Source organism: Balearica regulorum, chromosome 12, assembly GCF_011004875.1.
Source record: "Balearica regulorum gibbericeps isolate bBalReg1 chromosome 12, bBalReg1.pri, whole genome shotgun sequence".
Taxonomy (NCBI): Eukaryota; Metazoa; Chordata; class Aves; order Gruiformes; family Gruidae; genus Balearica; species Balearica regulorum.
The window spans coordinates 23,752,617-23,774,853 of NC_046195.1; the positions used below are offsets into that span (position 1 = coordinate 23,752,617).

At 61.0% G+C, this 22,237-nt stretch overlaps 4 protein-coding genes across 4 annotated transcripts; 1 reads left to right on the forward strand and 3 right to left on the reverse strand.

Annotated features, from left to right (window-relative positions):
- Nucleotides 1-4,033: 4,033 nt before the first annotated feature.
- Nucleotides 4,034-4,808, reverse strand: SERF2 (small EDRK-rich factor 2). The gene is made up of 3 exons (XM_075764633.1): nucleotides 4,676-4,808; nucleotides 4,369-4,477; nucleotides 4,034-4,252 (listed from the first exon to the last, which is right to left on the reverse strand). The coding sequence occupies exons 1-3, from the start codon at nucleotides 4,680-4,682 to the stop codon at nucleotides 4,189-4,191; spliced, it is 180 nt and encodes a 59-aa protein (XP_075620748.1). The 5' UTR covers nucleotides 4,683-4,808; the 3' UTR covers nucleotides 4,034-4,188.
- A 208-nt stretch (nucleotides 4,809-5,016) lies between these two features.
- LOC142603501 (peptidyl-prolyl cis-trans isomerase FKBP8-like) lies at nucleotides 5,017-7,137 on the reverse strand. The gene is given in 8 exon segments (XM_075764632.1): nucleotides 5,017-5,202; nucleotides 5,313-5,416; nucleotides 5,548-5,625; nucleotides 5,707-5,879; nucleotides 5,963-6,180; nucleotides 6,336-6,477; nucleotides 6,480-6,674; nucleotides 6,788-7,137. Coding segments are annotated over 8 exon segments (1,182 nt in total). The 5' UTR covers nucleotides 7,023-7,137; the 3' UTR covers nucleotides 5,017-5,165.
- A 221-nt stretch (nucleotides 7,138-7,358) lies between these two features.
- On the forward strand, nucleotides 7,359-10,707 carry ELL3 (elongation factor for RNA polymerase II 3). The gene is made up of 8 exons (XM_075764879.1): nucleotides 7,359-7,493; nucleotides 7,566-7,607; nucleotides 8,026-8,144; nucleotides 8,271-8,431; nucleotides 8,813-9,225; nucleotides 9,445-9,547; nucleotides 9,929-10,123; nucleotides 10,649-10,707. Exons 1-8 carry the CDS (start codon nucleotides 7,359-7,361, stop codon nucleotides 10,705-10,707), a joined length of 1,227 nt encoding a protein of 408 aa, XP_075620994.1.
- A 2,783-nt stretch (nucleotides 10,708-13,490) lies between these two features.
- PDIA3 (protein disulfide isomerase family A member 3) lies at nucleotides 13,491-21,841 on the reverse strand. The gene is made up of 13 exons (XM_075764481.1): nucleotides 21,579-21,841; nucleotides 21,371-21,449; nucleotides 20,378-20,495; nucleotides 19,832-19,939; nucleotides 18,788-18,917; nucleotides 18,213-18,329; nucleotides 17,945-18,070; nucleotides 17,202-17,384; nucleotides 16,550-16,658; nucleotides 15,548-15,676; nucleotides 14,756-14,835; nucleotides 14,188-14,245; nucleotides 13,491-13,898 (listed from the first exon to the last, which is right to left on the reverse strand). The coding sequence occupies exons 1-13, from the start codon at nucleotides 21,740-21,742 to the stop codon at nucleotides 13,779-13,781; spliced, it is 1,521 nt and encodes a 506-aa protein (XP_075620596.1). The 5' UTR covers nucleotides 21,743-21,841; the 3' UTR covers nucleotides 13,491-13,778.
- Nucleotides 21,842-22,237: the final 396 nt, after the last annotated feature.

The following is a 22,237-nucleotide window of genomic DNA, read 5'->3' on the forward strand; positions in this document are numbered from 1 at the left end:
GCAGCGCCAGCTTGGGGACATCGCCGAGGTAGGGCCAGGAGGGGGCTGGGCAGGGGTCCCTGAAGCCCCGGGCACCCAAGGGCTCCCTGGTGCACCAGGCTGTGCCCCAGCAGGGATCCGTCTTGCCCTGCCCAGGAGAACGATTGGCTGCGTCGCACCCTGCACGAGGCTCAGTGCGGTGTCTCCCAGCTGCAGGCAGAGCTGGAGCGGCTGCGGGAGGACTTCTCTGAGCGGGCCCAGCAGCACAAGAGGTGGCCTTTGGGGGGAAGGGGATGGCGGGGCTGCCCCCAGCTCTGCAGGAGACCCCTGCTTGCACGTGGCCCAGAGCCAGCCCCATGCGCTGCTCCAGCAGCCGAGCAGGCGGCACTGCCATGGGGTGCGCTGCTGAGCCTGGCCGCAGGCGGGAGGGCTCTGCCAGACCCTGTGCGCGGCTGCCTGCCCTGCTGCCACGGGGAGGGCCGGGCGCCTGTTGGGGAAACGTCGCTCTGCTCGGCCCGGCTGTGAGCACAGGCAGCTGGGAAGCCTGCCCAGAGCTGCTGGCACGTCCCTCCAGGCCTCTTGTTGGCAGGCCCTGTGTCACTGGGTGTCCTTGGGGCTCCCTGGCTGTCCCAGCCCCTCCACGGGCACCTCTGCCTCCCCAGGCACAAGGTGCCTGCTGGGTTGGGGCTGGAAGGCCCCGAGGAGCCTCTGTGCCAGCCAAGGGGGCAGGTGCCCAGGGGAGGCCTGCCATGAGGACGCTGTGTCCCTGCAGGGAGCAGCTGGCTCTGCGGGAGATGGCGGAGGAGAACCTGATGTTCGCGGGCTACGTCAGGATGCTGCAGTACGTCCAAGCCTGGCTGGGCAGTGGTGGGGAGCAGCCACAGGGGCAGCTGGGGATGTGCTCCCGCCTGGGGGGTGCTGTTGCTGTGGGTACAGCTCTCCCCTGGGTCAGCCTCTGCTGCCTGCGGGCCTCAGTCTGCTCCCTCCCGCCAGGACGATGAACAGGACCCTCTGCGAGAGCAACGGCAGCCTACGCTCAGCCCTGCTGCTCCGCTCGCACGCAGACCCTGGAGCGGTGAGCTCTGGCAGCTGCTGCAGAGTGCGGGGCTGGCACCCACGCAGGAGGGGAGGGGAGGGCCAGGGTTGGCACCCACCCGGGCAGCGGGACACAGCGGGGATGCTGGGTGCTAGCCACCCCCACAGGGTGCAGGGCAAGCTGGCTCGGCTGCCCTCGCTCGCCCTGCCGGCAGCCCGGCTCAGGGGGACACAGCACACGGGCTGCTGCCAGCACTTCGGGGCCTGCATGAGCTGCTGGAGCTGGAGGCCACAGGCACTCCCCCCCAGGTGCTGCCATGCAAAATGCCTTCTCCCTCGCAGCCCCCCACCCCCTGGCCCTGCAGCCCCCTCGCCCGCCCGAAGGGAACCCGCAGCAGGTGAGTGATGGAGGGAGGAAGGGCAGCGCTGGCTGCAGACCCCCTCCCTGAGCACTGCCCTCTGGCACAGCAGCTGGGGGGATGACTCCCTACACCGCCCGCTCCCCACCGCAGCCTCCTGGGCAGGCAGAGACCAGGGCCACAGTGGTGCCAGCTGCAGGCAGCAGCAGAGCTCGCCCCCCAGCATGGACACAGCCTCCTTGCTCAGCAACACAGGCAGCCACAGCGCAGAGGACAGGGCTGCCCCCAGCCCCTGCCAGGGCACCAAGGTGAGGGACCTGTCCCCAGTCCCCATGCCCTGGGCTGGGGAAGGGGACACAGGGCTGTTCACCCACAGCTCCCGGGCCCCTCACCATGGCGTCTGTCCCCAGCAGGCCCCCAGCCCCCCAATAGGCGAGGCAGAGGGACCCTGCTGCTCTGCCGGGCACTCCAGCAAGAGGAAGCTGTCTGCCTTCGCACCGGAGGTAACCAGCAACTCCCCATCCGGTGCAAAGGGCCAGGCTGGGGGGGGAGCCCGGGCACACGCGCACCCTGTGCCGTCCCTCACCATCACTTGTACCGCAGCAGTGCGAGAGGAGAGAGGAGCCCGCACCCCCCTGCCCCATGTACCGGCTGGTGCTGGCAGGGGACAGCAGCACAGGGAAGTCCAGCTTCCTGCTGCGCCTCTGCACAAACGAGTTCAGAGCAGACATCTCCAGCACCCTCGGTACTCTCCCCCAGCGCCCTCGGTACCCTCCCCCCACTGCCCCCCTGCACTGGGGCTGAGGCACAGGAGCAGCCCCCGAGTGTCCCTCCCGGCAGGGGTGGACTTCCAGATAAAGCAGCTGCTGGTGGATGGAGAGCAAACCACGTTACAGATCTGGGACACAGCCGGGCAGGAGCGGTGAGAGCGCAGGGGCTGGGGCTCCTGCTGCCGTGCTGGGCCAGGTCCTGCTCTGGCAGCAGCCCCACGGGCTGGCCATCACTGCACCAGCAGCGGGCCTGGCCCAGCCCCACAGCAGTGGCACCCCTGGCCCCAGGTACCGGAGCATTGCCCAGTCCTACTTCCGCAAAGCCCACGGCGTGCTGCTCCTCTACGACATCAGCTCCCCAAGCAGCTTCCTCAGCGTCCGCCAGTGGATTGAGGACATCAAGGTAGTGGGAAGGGTCTGACAGCACCCAGCCCCCACAGAGAGGGGCAGGAACCTCAGGGCTTCTCCAGGGAGGGCAGGGCTCCACCGTGCCCCACAGTCCTGGGGGAGCAGGAACGAGACAGGAGCTAGCTGGGCTGCTTGCTAAGCCCCTGGGAATGCTTCCCCCCACTTTTCCCTTTTCATGGTGTTTGTGTCTGGTCTGGAAGCACACTCTGCTCCCAGGCACAGGAGGAAACAGCTGGTGCATGCAGCAGAGCTCCGCAGCTCCCAGAGCAGGCAGGGACCACAGCAGCAGCTGGAGGCTGCGGTCCCACTTAGCCCTGAGCCGCCCTTCCCTCCCACAGGCCACTGACAGGCCGTTGCCACTCATGCTGGTGGGGAACAAGATGGACCTGCGGCCTGGCCTGCCAGAGGCAGCGGGGGTCCGCACAGCCCACGGGCAGCAGCTGGCCATGGTGAGCCACAGCGCCTCGGGGTCCCTGGGGCAGCAGGGACCCCACTGACACCCACTGCTCCCCCAGGCCCACAGCTCCCTGTTCTGCGAGACCAGCGCCAAGGACGGCACCAACGTGGTGGAGGCTGTGCTGCACCTCGCCCGGTGAGGAGCCCTGCCTGCCGCAGGACCCAGCCCTGGGCTGCACAGGGCCCGCAGCAGCCACCCGGCTCTGTCCTGCTGAGGTGGTGGGACTGGCTGACGTTGTTTCTCCCGGCCCTGCAGGGAAGTGAAGAGGACGGTGGGCCAGAGCAAAGACCACAGCGCCGGGCTGGACCTCAGCATCCCTCCGAAGGCAGCTCCACACTGCTGCTGGACCTAGTGCAGGATGCAGGCTGGCTGCAGCTTCAAATCCTCTCTATGGACAATGTCCTGCTCCGACTGTGCCCACACAGGTGCTGCGGAACAGGCAGCTCACCTGGCTTCAGCTCCTGCACCCGCTTGTCCCATCGGCTGCAGGAGCAGCTCAGTCCATGTGCAGGCCCAGCCACCATCTCCCTGGCCCCAGACCCACATCGCCTCCCTACGAGCAGCCCCCAGCCCTCCTTCCCATCTGCACCACAACCTGTCCCCTCTGGCACAACCCTTTCCTGGTTTCATTCCTCTGGGCTTCCAGCAGTCCTGTCCTCCTCAGGGGAAAGACTCCCCCAGGCCAGGACTCCCCGACCTCCCTCTGCCCACACCTTGCCTCCAAGGCTCCCCACACGCCTGCAGCTGCGCTCGGGGTCCCACTGGCTGCTCTGACCCCCCAGGTGATGCTGGGGCACACCTCCCAGGCCAGGCCCCGCTTTGTTCCTCACCGTGAAGATGCAGCTGCTCCACACCACAACAGCTGTGCTTCGTCCATCTCTCCTGTTCACCAGCACAGAACACGGTCACAAATGCTCCCTCCTGGCCAGGGGGCACGGTGGTGGCAGCGGCACCCCCCCCTCCCCGGTCCCCAGGCAGCCCCGGCCCCCCACCTGCCCTGGTGCACAGAGGGAGGACACAGGGCCTGCAGGGCTCCACAAGCTACTTTAATAGGAGACGGACCCGAGGCGGGCGCTGGGCGCTGCCGGGGTGCCCGGCGAGGCGGTCCGGCCCCAGGGCTGCGGTGGGCATCCTGCCGGCGGGCGGCCCGGCCCCGGGGCGGCGGCGGCCCAGCCGCGGGCTACTTGGCGCCCTCCTTCTTCTCGTCGGCCTTCTTCTGCTTCTGCTGCATGATCTCCGAGTCCCTGCGGGAGAGCGCGTCGCCGGGCTGGCAGCGGTACCGGCACCACCACCGGGACCGAACCGGGGATCGGGGGGGGTGGGGTGGGGGGGTGCTCGGCGGAGCCGGCCCGGCGCTCACCTCTGCTTGCGGGCGGCGGCCGAGAGCCCGTCGTCCCGCCGCTTGCCCTTGCCCGAGTCGCTCTGCTTCTTCAGGTTCTTCTGCCGCGCCAGTTCGCGCTGGTTCCCGCCTGTGACGGCGCGGCCGCCTCAGAACGGCCCGAGGCCCGGCTCCAGGGCCCAGGCCCAACCCCGGCCCCGCGGCCCAGCCCGCGCCCCAGCCCCGCGCTCACGGGTCACTGCACCACCCCCCGCCCCCCAGGCCAGCCCCAGTCCGCAGGGCGGGTCACGGCACCGCTCCCCCCGGCCCGGCCGCGGCCCGCACTCACGGGTCATGGCGCCGCTCCCTCCCGCCCTCCGCTCCGCCGCCACGTCCCGCACTGCCCCCCCCACGCCCCGCCCCGCCCCGCTCTTTTAGGGCGCGGCACGGCCAATCGCCGCACCGAGCCCGCCCCCACCGCCCTCCTATTGGCGCACCGCTCCGGCTAGGCCCCGCCTGATTGGCCGCGGGCTAAAGTTGCCATTCTGCCGGCGGGGGCGAAAAAGCCGGAAGCTGCGGCGCAGGCGCCAGAGCCGCGGAACCGCGCCCACGCGCAGGGGGCGGAGCAGGGCGGGGGCCACGCCCCGTCGTGACGCGCAGGGGGCGTGGCCCCGAGAGCCGTGCGGGGGCGGGGCAGCGCGCGGAGCGGGGGGGGCGGGGGAGCCTTCCGTCTCCTCGGCGCGACGGCCGGGCCGGGCCGGGGCACCCCGCAGCCGCTCCTCCACCGCCGCCGGGTCGACTCCTCCGGGGCGGGGGGCTGCGGGGCACCGCGGGGCCGCTCAGGCCGCTCCTTCCGGCGCGGGCGGTGCCGGGGCTCTGTGGGGAGGGACCGCCGTGAGCGCCACCCGCGCCAAGCGGATCCCGGACGGGCATCCGCCCCGACAGCCCGTCCCCGGGCAGCCCGGTCCGTCGGCGCGCCTACACACCCGGGGCTCGGCGGCGGCATCGGGCCGTGGAGGGGCTCCTGGGGGGCGGCGCGGGCCGGGGGGCTCCGGCGCTTCACCAGCCGCGAGAGCTCGGCGTGGATCACCTGCGGGCGGCGGGACGGCTGCGGCGGGACGGGCTCCTGCGGGACCCTCGCCTGCCCCCAGCGCTGCCGGTGTCCGGCTCCTGCGGGACCCCCGCCCGCCCCGTCGCCCCCCGCCCCCCGTCCGGCCGGACCTTGCTGGCCGGGTCCAGCTCCAGGGCTCTCCTCAGGACGAGCGCGGCCTCCGCGTCCCGGCCCTGCTGCGCCAGCAGCTGCGGGGAGAGGAGCGGGCGGTAGCGGGTGGCCGGGCCCGGGGGGGGGGGGGGGGGGACGCGGAGCGGCGCGGAGCCCACCTGCCCCCGCCGGAGCAGCGCCCGGCCGTTGTCCGGACTGATGCGGAGCGCCGCCTCGCAGGCCGCCAGCGCCTCGCCCGCCCGCTGCAGCTTGAGCTCGGCGGCCGCGCAGTTGTTGAGGCACTTGACGCGCTGCTCCCGCAGCTCCTCGTCCTCCTGCGGCCCGGGCGGGGCTGCGGGGCGAGCACGGCCTCAGCGCCCCGGCGCCCCGCAGCCCCGGCCCTTCCCGCCCCCCGCCCCGGTCCCCCGGTCTCACCGGCGGCGGGGCCGTCGAGGGCGCGCAGGGCCAGGCGGTAGGAGCGCAGCGCCGCCGCGAAGTCGCCCCGCGCGAAGTGGAAGTTGCCCCGCTCCCTGCGCTGCGCGCCCAGGCGCAGGCGGGCGGCGGGCGGCAGCCGCTGCGGGTCGGGGCCGTCCCGCACCTCCAGCAGCGTCACCTCGAACAGCATCGGCGCCTCGGGCGGCACGTCGGGCTCCCTGCGGGCACAGCGCCGGATGCCCCCCCCCCCGCCTGGTCCCTGCCCGCCCGGGTCCCCCGGCACCTGCCCGCCCGCCTTAACTTGCCCCGGTCCTCCCGGCTCTGCCCGCCCCGGCCCCCTGCCCGCCCGGGTCCCGCTGCCCGCCTGCCCTACCTGCCCGGGCGACCGTAGCCGTAGGGGAAGGCGGCGAGGAAGAAGGAGACCTCCCCGGGCTGCATGGTGGGGACGCCCAGCTCCAGGGCCTGCGAACGCGGGGCATGGCGGGGCTGGCCGGGCGCGGTACCCGGCGGCGCTCAGCCCGCACCGCGCCCCGGCCGGCGCTGACCTGCACGACGTCGCCGTGGCCCGGCACGAAGGTGAGACGCGGGTCCCTCTCCACCAGCCCGCCGTCCTCCAGGGCGCCCAGCACCTTCACCGACACCTCCTGGCCCGGCCGCGGCCGCGGCCCGCCCTGCCCGTCCCGCACCACGCGCTTCCGCAGCAGCCGGTCCTCTGCGGGCGGGGGCGGCCCTGAGAGCCGCCCCGGGACCTCCGGGGCCCGGCACGATTCTCCCCGGGACCCCCCCCCGGCGCGGCTCTCCCCAGGGCCGCCCGCGGGCGCTCACCCGTCAGGTCGCTCCAGCCGTCGGCCGCGAAGAGCGGCCCGAAGCCGCCGGGGCCCGGGGCCGCCAGTGCCTCCAGCCGTCGGTAGAAGAGCCGCTCCTCCTCGCGCACCGACGGCAGCGAGATGGCGGTGTGGGGCAGGCGGAACCGCACCCGCCTGCCCCGGCCGGTCCCCCGCGGCCGCCCTCCGGTCCCCGCCTCCCTCTCCGGGGAGCCGCCGGGCGAGGGTCCCGGCATGCCCGGCCCCGCTTCGCCGCCCGCCGCTACCGGCCGGCCTCGGTCCGGGCCACCCCGGGGCTCGGCGGCGAGCGCCCGCGGCACCCAGCCCGCACCGGGCGCGTCGCCGCCGGCTCCGCCGCGCCGCGACTGCCCGGGGCCGCCCGGGCCGGGGCCGCCGCCGAGCGCATCCCGCCGCGCCGTTACCTAACGCCGGGAAGCGGCTCAGGGGATTAGCCTCAGGGGAGGCAAAAATAGCCGGCTCAGGCCGAGCCCCGCCGCCACGCCCCGCCGCTGCCCCCCCGGGACCGGCCCGGCCCCGCCCGGCCCGCCCGCCGCGGTCCCGCACTTCGGGCCATGCCGCGGCCGCGGGCGGAGCTGCGCGGACGGCTCCGGTACCGGGGCTGCGGGCCGGGCCCCCGGCTCAGCCTCCTGCACGTGCGGCTCTCGGCGGCGGCGGCGCGGGCGCTGCGTGGCTGCGGGCGGCGGCAGGTGGGACCGGGCCGGGCCGGGCTGGGGGAGCCGGGCGCAGGCGGGACTCATCGGTGCCCGCTGTTCTTGCAGGGAGCGCCGGGGCCCGTGATCGCCTTCCAGGGCAGCCAGGGGGTGAGTGGGGGGGGGGGGGGCGACGGACCGGAGAACCCCAGAGCGGCCGGGGAGTGGGGGGACCGGGAGGGACCGGGGAGCCCAGGGCGGTCACGGCGTGAGGGGGCCGGGTCACCCAGGGTGGCCGGGGAGTGGGGGTCTCGGGGGAGACCGGGGACCCCAGGGCGGCCGGAGAGTGAGGGCGCCGGGAGGGACCGGGGGGGTCGGGAAACCCAGGGCGGCGGGGTGAGCGGATCAGGGGACCGGAGAGATCGGAGGGACCGGACGGGTCCTCGCGGGCTGGGGCCGGTGGCTCCGGCGCTCCCGCCGGTGGGAGCGAGGGGGCGGCGGGCGGTGCCGCGGGGTGGATCCGCCGTGTCCCGGGGGACGGGGAGGCTCGGGGGGGGGCCACGGCCCTCACGGCCCCTCCCGCCGGCAGTGCCTGACGGTGCCGGGAGGCCCCGGGACCCCCCCGCAGCTCTTCGCCTTCTCCCTCTCCCGTTGCAGCCAGGACGAGCCGCACGGCAGCTTCGAGTGCGTGCGGCTGGCGGTGCCCCGGTGAGACGGGCTCCCTGCTCCCTTGCTTGCTTGGGGTGCACACCTTGCAGGGCCTTCTCTGGGCATTGCATGGGGCCGGGGGGAGCGGGCTGGGCTCGGCTGGTGGGAGGTCTTGTCTTCTCCCAGGTTAGGCCAGGGCCGGCTGGACAGTCTGGGCAGCATCCAGCAGAAAATCACAGTCTGTGCCTGGGAGAGCAGCTGCCCACCGCTACGGGAGCGTGTGTCCCCGGCAAAGGAGCCCCGCAGCAGAGCAGCTGCTGAGCCTGATCTGGCTGTGCTTGGCTATGGTTAGTGGGGTGCTATGTGTGTCACTGGCCCGAGTGACAGTGGGTGTTGAGCCTCTGCTCCCTGCCTGGCTGGGGTTTGATGGCTGTGGGGGCCCTGCTGTCCCCCTGGGATGACAGTGCTGCCGGGACCAGCTAGCCTTGGGATGCAGCAGCTGCATCTCGCCATGGCCAGCTCTGCATGTCTGGGGGTCTCAGGAGGCACCCGCGGCACTGGGAGAGCTGTGCAATGTCCCTTTCCTGTCAGCTGGGGGGGGGGTGACCGTGGCGGGCTGGGGGCGCAGGGGCTCAGGGGGCTGTGTGCTGGGACTGACGGGGAGGAAAGAAGAACCTGATGTAATTCTTCCCAGGGGCTGACGCTGTTCTGTCCTGATGTGCCCGCAGGTAAAGGCATTACGGCTCCCGAGAAGGCCAGCATGACCAGCCTGCTGGGGAAGGGTTCTGCCTGCCATGTCCCCGAGAGCAGGAGCCACAGGCCTGCAACAGCCAGCCCCAGGGCTTCTGTTCAAAGCCTGGTTCAGCCCCGTTGCAAGCACGAGCTCCTGCAGCAGCTGGGGGGGATGTCGGCAGGCAGGCCCAGCGGGACACAGCTGCTGGCGGCACCGGAGGAGGTGAGGGGTGCGAGCTGTGGCGCCTTCTCGGGCACTGGAGTACTGCAGCACGCCCACCGTGCTGCGCTTCCCCCAGGTCATGGATCCCACTGCCCACGTGAAGGGGACCCTGGTGGGCTGGGCACCCGAGGATTGCGCAGGGTACACAGCCCAGGAGTGGCAGCAGGCTGCCCTGCTGCAGTACAGGTAGAGGAGGGGGGGCTGAGGTAACCAGCGGTGAGAGGAGCGGGGTCTGGGGGTGCTTGGTCACTGCTGGGGTCTGGCCATGGGCAGACTGCATTCACTCCTGGGTACTCGGCATCCTTCGGCCAAGACTGGACCCACCCTCTGCTGCCTGGGCACTTGGCACTTGGCGACGCTTTACCCAGCCTTGGTCTCTGGTCCCCACTGTCTCTCATGCTCCAGGAACCAGGACCGCAGACCCTCCGCCCCGACCTTCTTGGTGCCTCTGCAGCAGCCTCCGGAGCATGGCTCCCCTCAGGCCACTGGCAGAAACCTTCTGGGGGTGGTAAGTCCTGGTGGGCTCTGGCAGCAGAAGGCCCTTGGGTGCGTGTGGGGAGAGCCCAGTTCGGTGTAGCTGCTTCCTGAAGGCATTAGGCTTCTTCCTCTCTGCACCTTCTTCCTAGCAAAGCCCCCCTCACCCCCCAGCCCAAATGCTCCAGGGCTCTGCACTCTGCCCCTGCCTTGTGTCCCACCCACACCTGGGCACAGTACAACAGTAGGGGGGCTGGCCGTCCCCAAAGGACAGGGGACACCTGAGCACTGACATGAAGCAAGGGATGGAGCAGCTCTGGGCTGTGTGGGCTGGAGCTGGTGGGGGACCCTGCAGCACCAGGTCCTGGCACGGGGGTCCAGGACAGGCCTGCAGCAGACCAAGTTTGTCTTTCAGAAGCGCCTGGCACTGCTGGATTTCTCAGATCCGAGAGCCAGCAAGAGGCCCCAGGCCCCGGTGTGCAGCCCTGGCTCACAAAAGTGGCACTGGAGCTGCCCACAGACACTCAGCATGCAGCACCCAGGAGCACAGGGCCAGCAGCAAGCTGGAGAGCCAGCTGGGGAGCTGGAGAGCCCAGAGAGCAAGGAGGAGGCAGGCGATGACTGGGAGGAGAGTGCCCCATGCCCCGAGCAGCATCTTCCTGCCCCTAGAGGTGAGGGGCTGCCTGGGGCAGGCAGCCAGGGACACGGCCCTGCCAGCTCGTGCAGCAGAAGCTGGACCAGACCCTAGGGTGCCCTGGGAGGAGGTGGGTGCCCCAAAACAGGATTCCTGGCAAGCGGAGAGGCTTTGGCCAGGAGGCCAGGGCAAACACAGGGACAGTGCAAGCCTGGGTGAACCACACAGCCTCATGGCCTGAGGCCATCTCGGCTGCAGCTGCATGGCTGAGCAGAGCAGCCCCTGCACCCTGCACGCCACTGTCCCCTGGGGCTCCCTGAAAGGCCCCTGGGATCTCCCCGGTGGGCCAGGGGCTCTATACCTACCAGAGCTATGTGACTGCAAGCTTGGCTTTGGAGAAGGGGCCTTCCAGTGAGCCCAGGCCCGGGACAGGTCCTGACCGAGGTGGAGGAGAGGTGCTCCAGCGAGCTTTAACCCTTGTGATCTTCTGCTCCTTGCCAGATGCCAGGTCCCAGGCTGGCAGCTCCTCCTTAGCAGACATCCCGGATTACTTGCGGTAAGAGAGCTTTGCACTCGCTGCCACGGGATCCCTATTGCTTAGCGTAATTTGCCCGGGCTGAGACGAGCTACCTGCCTCACCTCCAACAGCAGCAGCGAAAGGGCTGCAAAACCAGGCCCTGGGCACAGCCAGGTCACAGCCCTGCCTGCTTGCTGCCCCTCACACCAAAGGCTCCAGCAAGGCAATATAACGCTGCCAGCCCCCCGCCCCGCCAAGAGCAAGGGCTCTGCTCTGCTGCAGAGGTCTTGCAGGCCCAGGGAGAATAAGCTTCTCATGGTCACGGCAGGAAATACCACACCATCTGCTCAGTGGAGCAGCGCAGAGCTTACGAGGCAGCGTTTAGTGCAGACTACACGGAGTACCGCGATCTGCATGCTCGCATTGGTAACGTGAGATGGAAATTCATTCAGCTGGGAGCCAAAATGAAGATGTTGAAAGAAGGAACAGAGGAACGCAAGGCAAGTGGGAAACCTGGGGCACGACAGCACGATAGGGCCATGCTCCGGTTCTGCTCACCCACTGCTTTTGGGTTTCAGGCACTTGAAGCTAGAATTGTGCACGAGTACAGCCACTTCAAGAAGGTGAGGCTGGGTACAGGTCAGGGACCAGGTTCCCTCCTGGAGCTGATCCATATTTTTTTTTTTTCCTCCTCCAGACATATCCTAGCTACCAGCAGGAGAAGAATCGCTGTGAATACCTCCACCAGAAGCTGTCTCACATCAAAATTCTGATTCTGCAGTTTGAAGGAAGCGGGAGCTCCTAGGCAAACTGCTGCTGCAATTCTTTTTCCCTTGCTTATCAAGACCTGTCCCTGAAGTGGTGGAGGAAGCAGATCCCTGAGGGTGCATTAGATTAAGGATGAGGTTCAGGAGTGCCTTGCTGCCATCAGTGCTTCCCCCAGTGCCCCACAGCCCAGGTGTGGCTGCTGCACAGGAGAGCTGCTGGGCTGCTCCAGCTGCCTGCTGCCCTGCATCACCTGGGGCCAGCTGGTTTTCTGCTCCCTGCAGGAGAGCAGCAGGCTTTGGCTGCAGAGAGGAGGCAGAGACCCTTGCTGGGGCCTGAGCCAGTGCTGGTAGACATGTTACTTAAATCTTTGGGTGGTGGCTGCCCTCTCACAGCGTTGGGCCAGCTTTCCATGCAGGTCTCTTGCTGAAAGCAAAGCCTGTGTCAATCATGTTTGCTGAGTTAACCTACAAATCATTCCTCACATCTTTTTCCTCAACTGAAGCCTCATTAGCTTCAGTTTAATTGCAGCACACAGTAAGGGGTAGCTGGGTAGCCACCAACACAACACCCTTTCTCACGTCCTTTGTCCTTCTTGCCAGAAAGCTTCACTGCTTTGACCAAGCGTCTGCTTGCTTCACCCGTGCTGCTCCAGGCACCGGCACCGATGCTCACCAGGAGAGGGGCTCTGGGGCCAAACCCACTGAAGAACTTAACTCATGCTTGGCCCCCAGCTGCCACCAGGTCTGAAGTCACAGACTAGGGAGCAAAGCGAGGATCAGAAAAGCTGCTCCTGGCTCTCCCTTGCCTGTCCATCAGGGAAGCAGCGCTCCAGTTTGGTCTTACAGAAGGTAGTTATCAGCAGTCACAAGTAGCGGCTGGGGTCCTGCTAGCGTGAGGTGCAAGGACCACTCGGTGTCACACACATTCTCCCCCTGCCAAGGTGTCTTGATGTCTCTTTGGGGAGATGGAGCACCTGCTAGCCCGCAGTAGATGTGGTTAAGCTACCTACGTAGCTGGGGAAGAAATTCTTGTATTTCAGAACTGATAGCTGCTGCAGACAGAGAACCATGTGCTAGGCATTGTATGATCTACTGTACCTGGAGAATTCCAGCAGCAATAAATAATTGGTACACAGCCTTTGGAGTTGTGGGGGAGGAATCCACAGAGAAAGCAAACACTGGCTCTTACCATGGTAACTGCTGCAACGCAGCAGTGCCTCACAAGTCTGCTGATCCTCACTTCAGCTCAGAGGCAGCCTGACAAACTCAGGGAGCCAGGGCAACAGCCTTTCTCTGTTCACCCACCACCTCACTCCTGACCTTCCCAGTCAAAACATTCTGGGCCACAGGAAGGTAGGACTGCCTGTACCCTGAGACAGTCAGTCACAGGTGACACCATCCACCTGCAGCACAGGATCCTACTCCTCTCCTGAAGGGAAAGCCACAGCTACCAGCCTGCTTTCTACCAAGAGAAGTAATGATCTTGCAATTAACTAGTCTTAACTCTCCTAACCACACGCAAGCCACAGACAAGCCACTGGCTGTGGGAAATGCCCTGAGCTCTGGCCCTACCCATGTCTGGGTAGTCAGTAGTGCTCCTTCCCTACACTAGGCTACTTTTGCACAAGCTTAAAAACTAATTTATTGCTGCTGCTTGTATGCTGCTGAGCAAGCCCTCTGCCAGACTGCTCCATGCGCCCACGCTTGTCTAGATCAAACAGTCCCATTACGTAGTACGCACCCCTAAACTCGCTGAAATGGTGCTACTACCCAACCAGGCAGCACGCAGACAGCACAACCATTTGTGAACAGAGTCCCTGAGCCCCAAACCTACATAAATGTAGCACCAGAAGCACAGCACATTAGAACAGTTGCTGCTACTACTCTCTGGAAGGACTCTCATTAGCTGATGTAGAACAGGTTAAAGGCTGAGCTTAAGATCTAGAAACAGACTTGTAAAGGCTCACTGAGGGAAACTAGGCTCAGGGTAGGAAGTTGCTGTCTACAAAGAGCAGGATCCCAGTGTTGGGCTTGACAGGTCTCCACAGGACAGGGACACTTGGTCTTAAGGGGGTCATTTTATTGTTTCACTTCTCCAAATGTACAAAAAAAATTAGAAAATAACCCTACCCCCGCCCCCTCCCAAACCACAAAACAAGCCAGTCTGGGGAGCCCCACAACAGTGCAGCTAAGAGACGGCAGGAAATTAAACAGAACTAGATACAGCAGCTGGGTCCCCTCAGCCCACATGGTCACTGGCTCTCCACAACCCAGAACTGGCCCCAGTCTGCCCAGTGCTTCCCCAATTCACACAGAGCTCATCCTGACAAGATGGTGAGCAGGTACTTTACAAATCCTCCTTCACCTTCTTCTTGGATTTCTTGGTTTTATCTTCCTCCTGCAGCACAGGAGTGTTGGTTGCCTCCCGCTTCAAGTAGCTAATGAAGTCACTCACTTCTCTGCCACCCTGCAGAAAGCACAAGACAGTGAGGCAGTGCCTGTACTCCCTGCAGGCATCCTCTTCATTAGTGAGGGAGTTCAGGTGCCAGGCAGGAGACCAGAGTGCAAGCAGAGTGCTCTCCCCCGTGGGCCTGCAGCACACAGCAGAACATTCCCAGCAGGTGCCACCGGGTGCGTTCCCAGGGTAACTAATGGGACAGAGTGCCACCCACAACTCCAGAGAGGCTCGGCATTATTTGGACACCTGGATACTGCTGCACTTCTTTACAAAGCAGCAAGAGCAGCAAAAGACTCACCTCATACTTCTTTGGACTCTGCTTCTTGCCAGCTGGAGCAAAATAGATGGTGGGGAAGCTGGGGAGAGAGAAGAGACATCTGAGCTCCTAACATGCTCTGTTTTCTTTCAGACCAGCAGGCTAGCCCTCACTGAAGGGACTCACACCCTGCATTCCTCTGGTTTAAGGTGGCAGCAACTTCAGCAGCTCTCAAGCCAGCAGGTGTGGCCTCAAAAGCCCAGCCATGTCTACAGAGTTGGCTGAGCTCAACTATGCCCAAGCTTGCTGGCTAAACTGTTTTCAGAAAAGCAAGCCCAGCATTGCTTTTACACTGCCAAGAACAGAATCACAGCAGATTCAAAAGCAGCAAGACAGGCCTCCAGGCACAGCCAGGACACCAGAATCCCAGAGAAACAAGGCAGATGAATGTCCTTTGTTTTCACTCTTGATTTGTTCACTCTGAGCAAATGCCCAGCAATTGCATGCCAATCGCCCCCCCCCATCCACTCAGCTCTTCTGTTGTGGTTGCTGGTCAGACAGAAGCCTTAACTCACCCACTGACACAGCAGCGTACAATAGTAAGACCTACCCTCTGACTTCATATGGAGAAGGCACGTCATTGGCTGTAGCATCCATTTTGGCAATGATGATATTGGGGTCTTTACTGAGCTGTTGGTAGAAAGAGCCTATTAGTAACCAATCCATAGTAGTGAACACCAGGAACTCACTGACCAACATCATCTAAGGTGGTGATGTCAGAGGACAGTACATACAGTACGCTAAGAGGTAAGCGAATTTCTTCCGAGCAGTTTTCTTCCACCTCAACAGGGGCACAGGGAACAAAGTCCCTTCTCAGGCAGCCGTATGCAGCACACATCTCCCAGCAGTACGTGCTGAATTGGTCTGCTGTAACTTCTGGAGAATGTTTACCCCAGAGCAACTACTTTCCTTCAACCCTAGAAAGTGAGCTGTGGGATATGCAGTGCTGAGGAAGGAGGGGTGCCTGATGGCCAAATAGCAAAAGGCTGGTCAGAACTCCGCTCGTGAAAGCGTGTTGGTCAGTGTTATCCTTCACCAGATGGGAGACTATAATCGTGCAGAGGGAAGAGACCCAAAAAGGAACTCTGCCAGTTGAGGCCAGTCACTGAATCAGGGAATGTTTATGTGCCACAGCAAAGGGAGCAGGCTAAACCTACTAGTGTGGTTGCTACCACACTCCACATCCTGCTAATGTACTTCTGCACTCACAGGAGGTGCCAAAACTCATAGTACTCAGGAAGGCACAATTATGTCCCGTTATCATACAGGCTGGACAGAACCTGCAGGATTGTTTAGTGCTGCAAAATTCTAGTTTGTGTTTGCAACAGAGTCCCAGACCTACCTTCTCCCCCAATTCTTTGTATTTGGGCTCCAGATTCTTGCAATGGCCACACCAGGGTGCATAAAACTCTATCAGGACATCTTTATCTTCTGCATTAACAATTTCATCAAAGTTCTCAGCAACCACCACCTGATAACATTTGATCACACAGGTTAGTTTCTCCTCAGTGAAGAGTGAGGCTGTAACATGACATGCCCCATGCACTCTGCCCAAGAAAGCCTGGCCCTCCCACAGTAAGCAGTAGGACTCATGCTGCACCTACACAGCAAGCAGCAAAATGACCAAACGCACAACTCTTCACCAAGTTATAACATCCTCAACTTGCAGGTGAAAACCTGTCATAAGGCACCAGTGCTACCCGCAAGTGAGGTTTGCACCTGACATCCTCACAGGAGGAGGACAAAGTAATTTCTTTTTAATCTCAGCAAGTTCCAGGCTGAGGAATCAGTTTAGCAAGACTGGCTGAAGCCATCCACACATAAACAAGCAGTGACTTCCACTCCCTCATAAGGCCCTCATCATACAGCCAAGCCATGGAACGCTTTCATTCTGGGCAGAATTTACTTGGAGGGATGAAAGGTAGGAGTTAGACCACCTCCCCAGTGATGAGATGAACACATAGCTCCTTAGAAATAGTGCAGTCATGACCAACTTGAAAGCCATGCCACAAGGGAGAAGCCAAGACAGCAGGCCTCTGCATAATCCCTGTAAGTCTGGGTGATCCCGCACTTGTAGAGCGCATCACTAGTGTGCTCAAGCAGCAGTTACTATGCTGAGAGAACCAAATGGAATCAAAACTGCAAGCTGCATTTCTCCCTTGGCTCAGAAAACTGCAATAAAACAAGGGAATGAATTCTTTCACTGATCACAGCAGAGGCTTCTCATGACGCCACAACGCAGTGCTTGCAGCACTGGATATTGACATATGACTAGAAGCTGCTGCTGAACAGCATCTTTTCATCCACTGGTAGGAGCTGCTGCTACACTTGAACCAGCACTCACCTTCACAGGGCCATCATTGCTTTCGGGGACAGGCTCCGATTTCAGGTACTTTTTCAAGTTCCCATCGAAGTAATCTTGCAGGAATCTCTCCAGAGCCTTTCCATCACGGCTGAAAGTGAAGTGACGTTTTACAGCCATCGCACGTACAGAATGAGAGAGGAAAACTTTCAAGGCTGATTTAAGCTCCTTCCACCCACAGAACAGATGCCACCTGCATCTCCCAGAGCACCAGACTGGGGCTGGCTTAGAAGACCCCAGAACAAGCACAAAGATGCCCTTAAGAGTTTTGAGAAGAGGCTGGATGCACACCACCCCATTCTAAGTTTTAGTCCTTCTAACATCCTTAAGTTTATTTTCCCAAGAAGAAAGGTACAACTATTTCCTCTGCCCTTTAATGCATCTTGGTTCCTAACCAGACACTTAAAATATCTTGAATTAAACTCTCTACCTTTATAGAACAGGAGGGGCTGCAAGATCTCTAGAGGGCAGGAAAACACACAAGCAGGAGGCATTTTGACCCAGCAATCATTTCTTCCAGCTGGAACATCCAGCTTTCCTGTTTCCTTCAAGCTAAGGAAGTATGATCTGGTTACAGACCACCAGACTGAAGTCCATCAAGCAAGAGGCAACATTGCTAAATTCAAAAACTTACGAGAATTCTTCCTGCATGACGTATTTATCTCCTTTAGCAGTTCTGATGGCAACAACCGGAGCCTCACCCACGCTGCTGTCTAGACCAAACTCTGAAAGTTCATGACCAAAGGTTTTCCGACTAGCAACGGCAAAAGACAGTTTGTGGCCAGCATCCAAGAACTTCTTTGCAATCATCATAACTCTGAGGGGAAAAACAACCAAAAAAACACAAAACACAAAGCATGATTCCTTGGAATATTACCTTCCACATGACGTAACACCCTTCAAGTTGAAGTGCGCAGTGGACAAGGAATTCAAATGGCATGATGTGTTGTGTATAGGCAAGTCTTACAGAAGTCATGTTGAGAAGCCAGGGAGTAAGCTTGTGTCTAACATGAATGAGGCCTGTGCACCTGTTGTGTGCTTTCACCCTCCACCCCTGTCAGCACGACCACCAGGGTCAGGCAGTGGGGAATACAAAGGATAGAATCCCACACAACAGCAGTAAGGAAGTTCACGTTTAAGGTCTAGGGACTAGGGATCCAAAAACAAGCAGGTGGGGTTTCAGAGGACACACATATTGCATGCTTTGGGCTCTGCAGGCTGCAGCCACCCCAATAGTTCCAATTAGAAACTCAGCTGGAATCTTTCTGGGAGAAAAGAATTCACATATGAACAGCAGGAGAAACTTTGTAAACCAAGCCACGGAAGACCAGCACTGCAGGGAACAAGAGAGGCCGATTAACCCCCACTGCTGCCTACCTGTTGCGCCAGTAGTTGGAACCCTTTGCATTCTTCTCATAGTCCACATCGTAGTATGCCACCAACAAGTCCTTCCCCTGGATCAAGTCTTTGTTGTCTTCAGTCATGTGTGGGCAGATGCCAAAGCTATCAGCGAGACAGACATTAGCAGCTCCAATTTCACTGCCCAGAAGCCATCATCTCCCAGGAATGTGCTTGATGCAGCACACTCTTGTTTCCCACCCAAGAACGTTAAACGTCAGTAATCAGTAAGATCTAAGGAACTCACATGTTCTCCTGGATAAATTTCTTGATCTTTCCACTGGTGATTTTGTCTTCTGTGTACTTGATGGAGCTGTCTTCAAACTTGTTCATCAGGCGTGGAGGACGGAATAAGATTATACCCCTGAGGGGAAGCAGGTATCATGAATTAAAGTATCCCCTGGTTTCCAAGGATGGCAGCTAGATGAGGCAAGAACCCAGTCTCCAGTGACTATCCCCATTCGCTGTTCATAGATTCCACAAGACTGCCCAGCTTCTTTGTGGCACTACTGCATTAGATCTACTCGTCACAGCCTTCTCCATTATTCAGAGAGGCCACAATGAGAAACAAAAAAACCCACCGTAACAAGCAAAACACCTCTGCTGAGATACTTCCCACCCAGAGGCAGACATTAACCCTCCAGAGCACGTAGCCATTTGTACCTTTCTATCTCAATTCAAAATAGATAAGAGATACGCCACTGGCAGCTGGGGAAGAAACAAGACCTTAAGCTATGTTCAGAAAGTGAATTCAGTTAACAACTGGAATCCATGAATTTGTTCCAGATGTCTCAATAACAGGAAATCCTTGTGTTAACTTACTCTCCATCTTCCTCATACTTCTGCACCAATTGGTCCTCGCTGGTGTGTGCAAAACGGTAGTTATCTCTTAGGTTGTTGGCGGCTTTCATGAATTCTGAATAAGCATCACCAGATGCATCTCCAAAGAAGCCTGCGGCAGAAAGACAGATGGTGACCCCAAACCCACTCAGCAGCAGTCACTGCGCAGCCCTCATCATTTATATCTACAATGCACTGAAAGATCACTTCTGAATTAAGTCATCCAATGCATGTTCAGGCCTTCATCTTTGACAGCTTCTCTCCCGTTTTTATTGGGACTTTTCCATATTCCCTCCCTTCCACCAACAGAAAGTTACTCAAGAGTCTGCCCAGTTTAGTCATTCAGCCAAAAGACAGTCATCCTTCGAGCACTAAGATATCCATTTGTAACCATGTGACACTACTAGCGAAAACAACTGCCAATGATACTTAGTAAGTTTGGGAATGCTGATCAATACTCATCCAGTTACACTTGTAAGATGGCACCTGATCTGCACAAAGGAAAGCTCCTATTGTCATTTGTAAACCCTGATCAAGCCACATGACAGTGACAGCCTACTGGTGTCACGAGATAGCACCCGAATGTACTTTCTAGCAATCCAAAGCCAGCTGTTGTCAGCCAGCCAAAAGAGCAACAAGCTTTAAAAAAGATACACTATGGTGCCAGGAGGTCTGACAGTCAAAGAATCACAGGAAAAAAGAAAAAAAAAAAAAAAAGTTGGAAGGAAGCCCCAGAGGTCATCAAGTTCAACCTCCTGCTCAAAGCAGGACCAGCTTCAAAGTCAGATCAGGTTGCTCAAAGTGTGGTCCAACTGAGTTTTGAAAATCTGAATGTTTCGAAATCCCTCTTGGCACACATTCCAGTGCTTTATCATTCTCATTATGAAAAAACTTTTTTGCTCATGTCCAGCTGGAATTGCTCTTGCTACAGCTTGTGATACTGCTTATCCTTTCACAGTATATTCCCCAAGACATCTCCCAGAGCCGAGTGTCCACCTGTTTCAGTGCTGCACTGAATCTACTCACCCACTACAGAAGCATCTTTATCGCCGATGAATTTCTCAAAATCGGCCACGGAACTGAGAGCCACCGAAGCAGGTCCTGCCTGTTTCTTGAGATGACTGACAATCCCATCTTAAAAGAAAAGTTGAGCAATTAAAGGGATCAATAGAAAGTTCTACAAGAGATTCTTCAAGCTTCCCAAAGCAAAAGTTGTTTCTGCAGAATCCATACACCTCTCCCATACAATAAATATGATGTGAATTAAAGGAGTGTGATCACCAACTCCACATAGGAACTCCCTAGGATTTTCCAGATACTGCCCATCAAGGGTACTAGCAGTTAAAGATAATGTGGAAACCCTCACCTTTAAAAGAGAGATTTAAGGGATACTAAACATCCAGGGCTCTGCCAGCAACAAAGAGTTCTGACAAGGGGGGGGCGTGTGTAGGTGAGAACCTTCTTTGTATCCCTCAACACACGTAACATCCCTGATACGAGTCTATTATACGTGGGCCAGCCTGCCTTCCAGTACCGTGTCCACAAGCCAGATGCTTACCAATGAGCTCTTACCTGCTGTCCTAGGCCCATCATAGGTTCCTGCCTCTTCTCCATCTCGAAAAATCTTTAAGGTGGGATATCCGCTGACTCCATACTTATTACAGGTGTTTGAGTTTGCTGTACAGTCAACCTAAAGGAAGAGAAACATTGCTACTCAGTGACCCAGCCACCTGTACACCCAAAAGAAAGCTCTCGTGTGTCTTTAACCAAGACTGGATTCCTTTCACATAAAGTGTAAGAATCTGCAAAGCACCTACAAGACTAAAAGCTGGAAAGTCAACACTGGGGAAGGAGGTAGCATGGGTGTCATGACATGTCCAAAAAAAAATTTCATGAAATACTGGAAAGATTAAGTAGTGATGAGTTTGGCCAGACTACACACACACACACACACAAAATAATAGAAAGGGTAGATTCTTGTAAACAATGACAGGCTTAAGAGCAATGGACTGCTCTCAGCACCTCATCAGTCCTGAAGTTCCTATAACACCTGAAGAAAACAGGCTGACCTCAACTGACAAGGAGGCCATGGTGTCAAGAGTCCACACCACTTCCCACAAAGGAAGAGGAAGACCCTGATTTGAGAAAACCATACACGTTTTCTACGGAAAAGAAAGCCCTTGGACACCAACCCTTACTTTGTAAGTCAAGCGACACCACCATGGAGTACAGTACTATGCCAGCTCTCAGACTAGATTACACAGCTCAAAGAAGGCTTCTTCCTCCCAGTTCGGGCGAGCCCTCTTTTACGCACTTGTACACACCCATTTTACGCTTCGCACACCAACCGAGCGGCACCAGCCCTCACAGGGTTCAGCTTCCAGATCGTTTCCTGGCACCTAAATCTTCAAAGAGACAAAGCCCACCAGAGCTCTAAGGAGCCTCGAAAAGGCCCGATGCGCACACTAGCAGGCCTCATTAGCGGACTGCAACAGCAAACCTTTTATTTGACCAGAGTCTCTCTGTAAGCCGCCCCCGGGAAGCGCCGATGCAGCAAGTCCTCACCTTCACGAGTGGCACGATCCCCTTCAGCCTGGTCGCTGCCGACTCGTACTCCGGCGCCAGCCGCTTGCAGTGCCCGCACCTGGGAGGACCGGGGGAGTTAGTCCGGCGAGGAACGCCCCGGCCCGCCCCCGCCCCGGCCCTGCCCTGCCGCCCGGCGCCCCACCGGGCCCCGCTCCACCGCTCTCGCCCGCCCCAGGCGGCCCCTCACCAGGGCGCGAAGAACTCCACGAGCACCAGCCCCGGGCGCTCGGCCAGGCCGCTCTCGAAGTCGGCATCGCTGAGCTCCACCACGTCGGAGGCGCGGGCGGTGAGGGCGAGGAGCGGGAGCAGCAGCAGCGCGGCGGGCAGCGGCCGCGGCCGGGGCGCGGACATGGCGGGCGGGGCGGCGCGGCGCGGGGCTCCCTCCTCAGCGGCGGCGGCGGCTGAACAGGCGCCGGGGGCCGAAGACCGGAAGTCCCGCCTCCCCAGCCGGATCTGCCGTGTGGCAGCTCTCCGTTGGGCACCGTGCCGCGCGTCACGCCACCTCCGGCCAATGGGCTGCCGACGACGGTGGGCGGGGCCGGCTGCGGCGACCCCGCCTTTCCCTTCCCTGGCCGCTGGGTCTCGGCGCCGCTCGGGCCGCGGCGGGGCGGGGGGGGGGGGGGGAGGCGCTCGGTGCCGGCGGGAGCGGCTTCCTCGGGCTCCGCCGCGCCGTGGCCGGGCCCTGCGCCGGGCGCCGACCGCTCTCGTGGCGGCCCGGCCCGGCCCGGCCGTGCCGTTCTGTGCTGCGTCGCGACACGCTCAGGGCTCGGCCCCGTCCCCGAGCCACGGCGTAGCCCTGGGCTCCGTCCCGCCGCCCGGCCCTGCCCCAGCCTCCAGCCCCGAGTC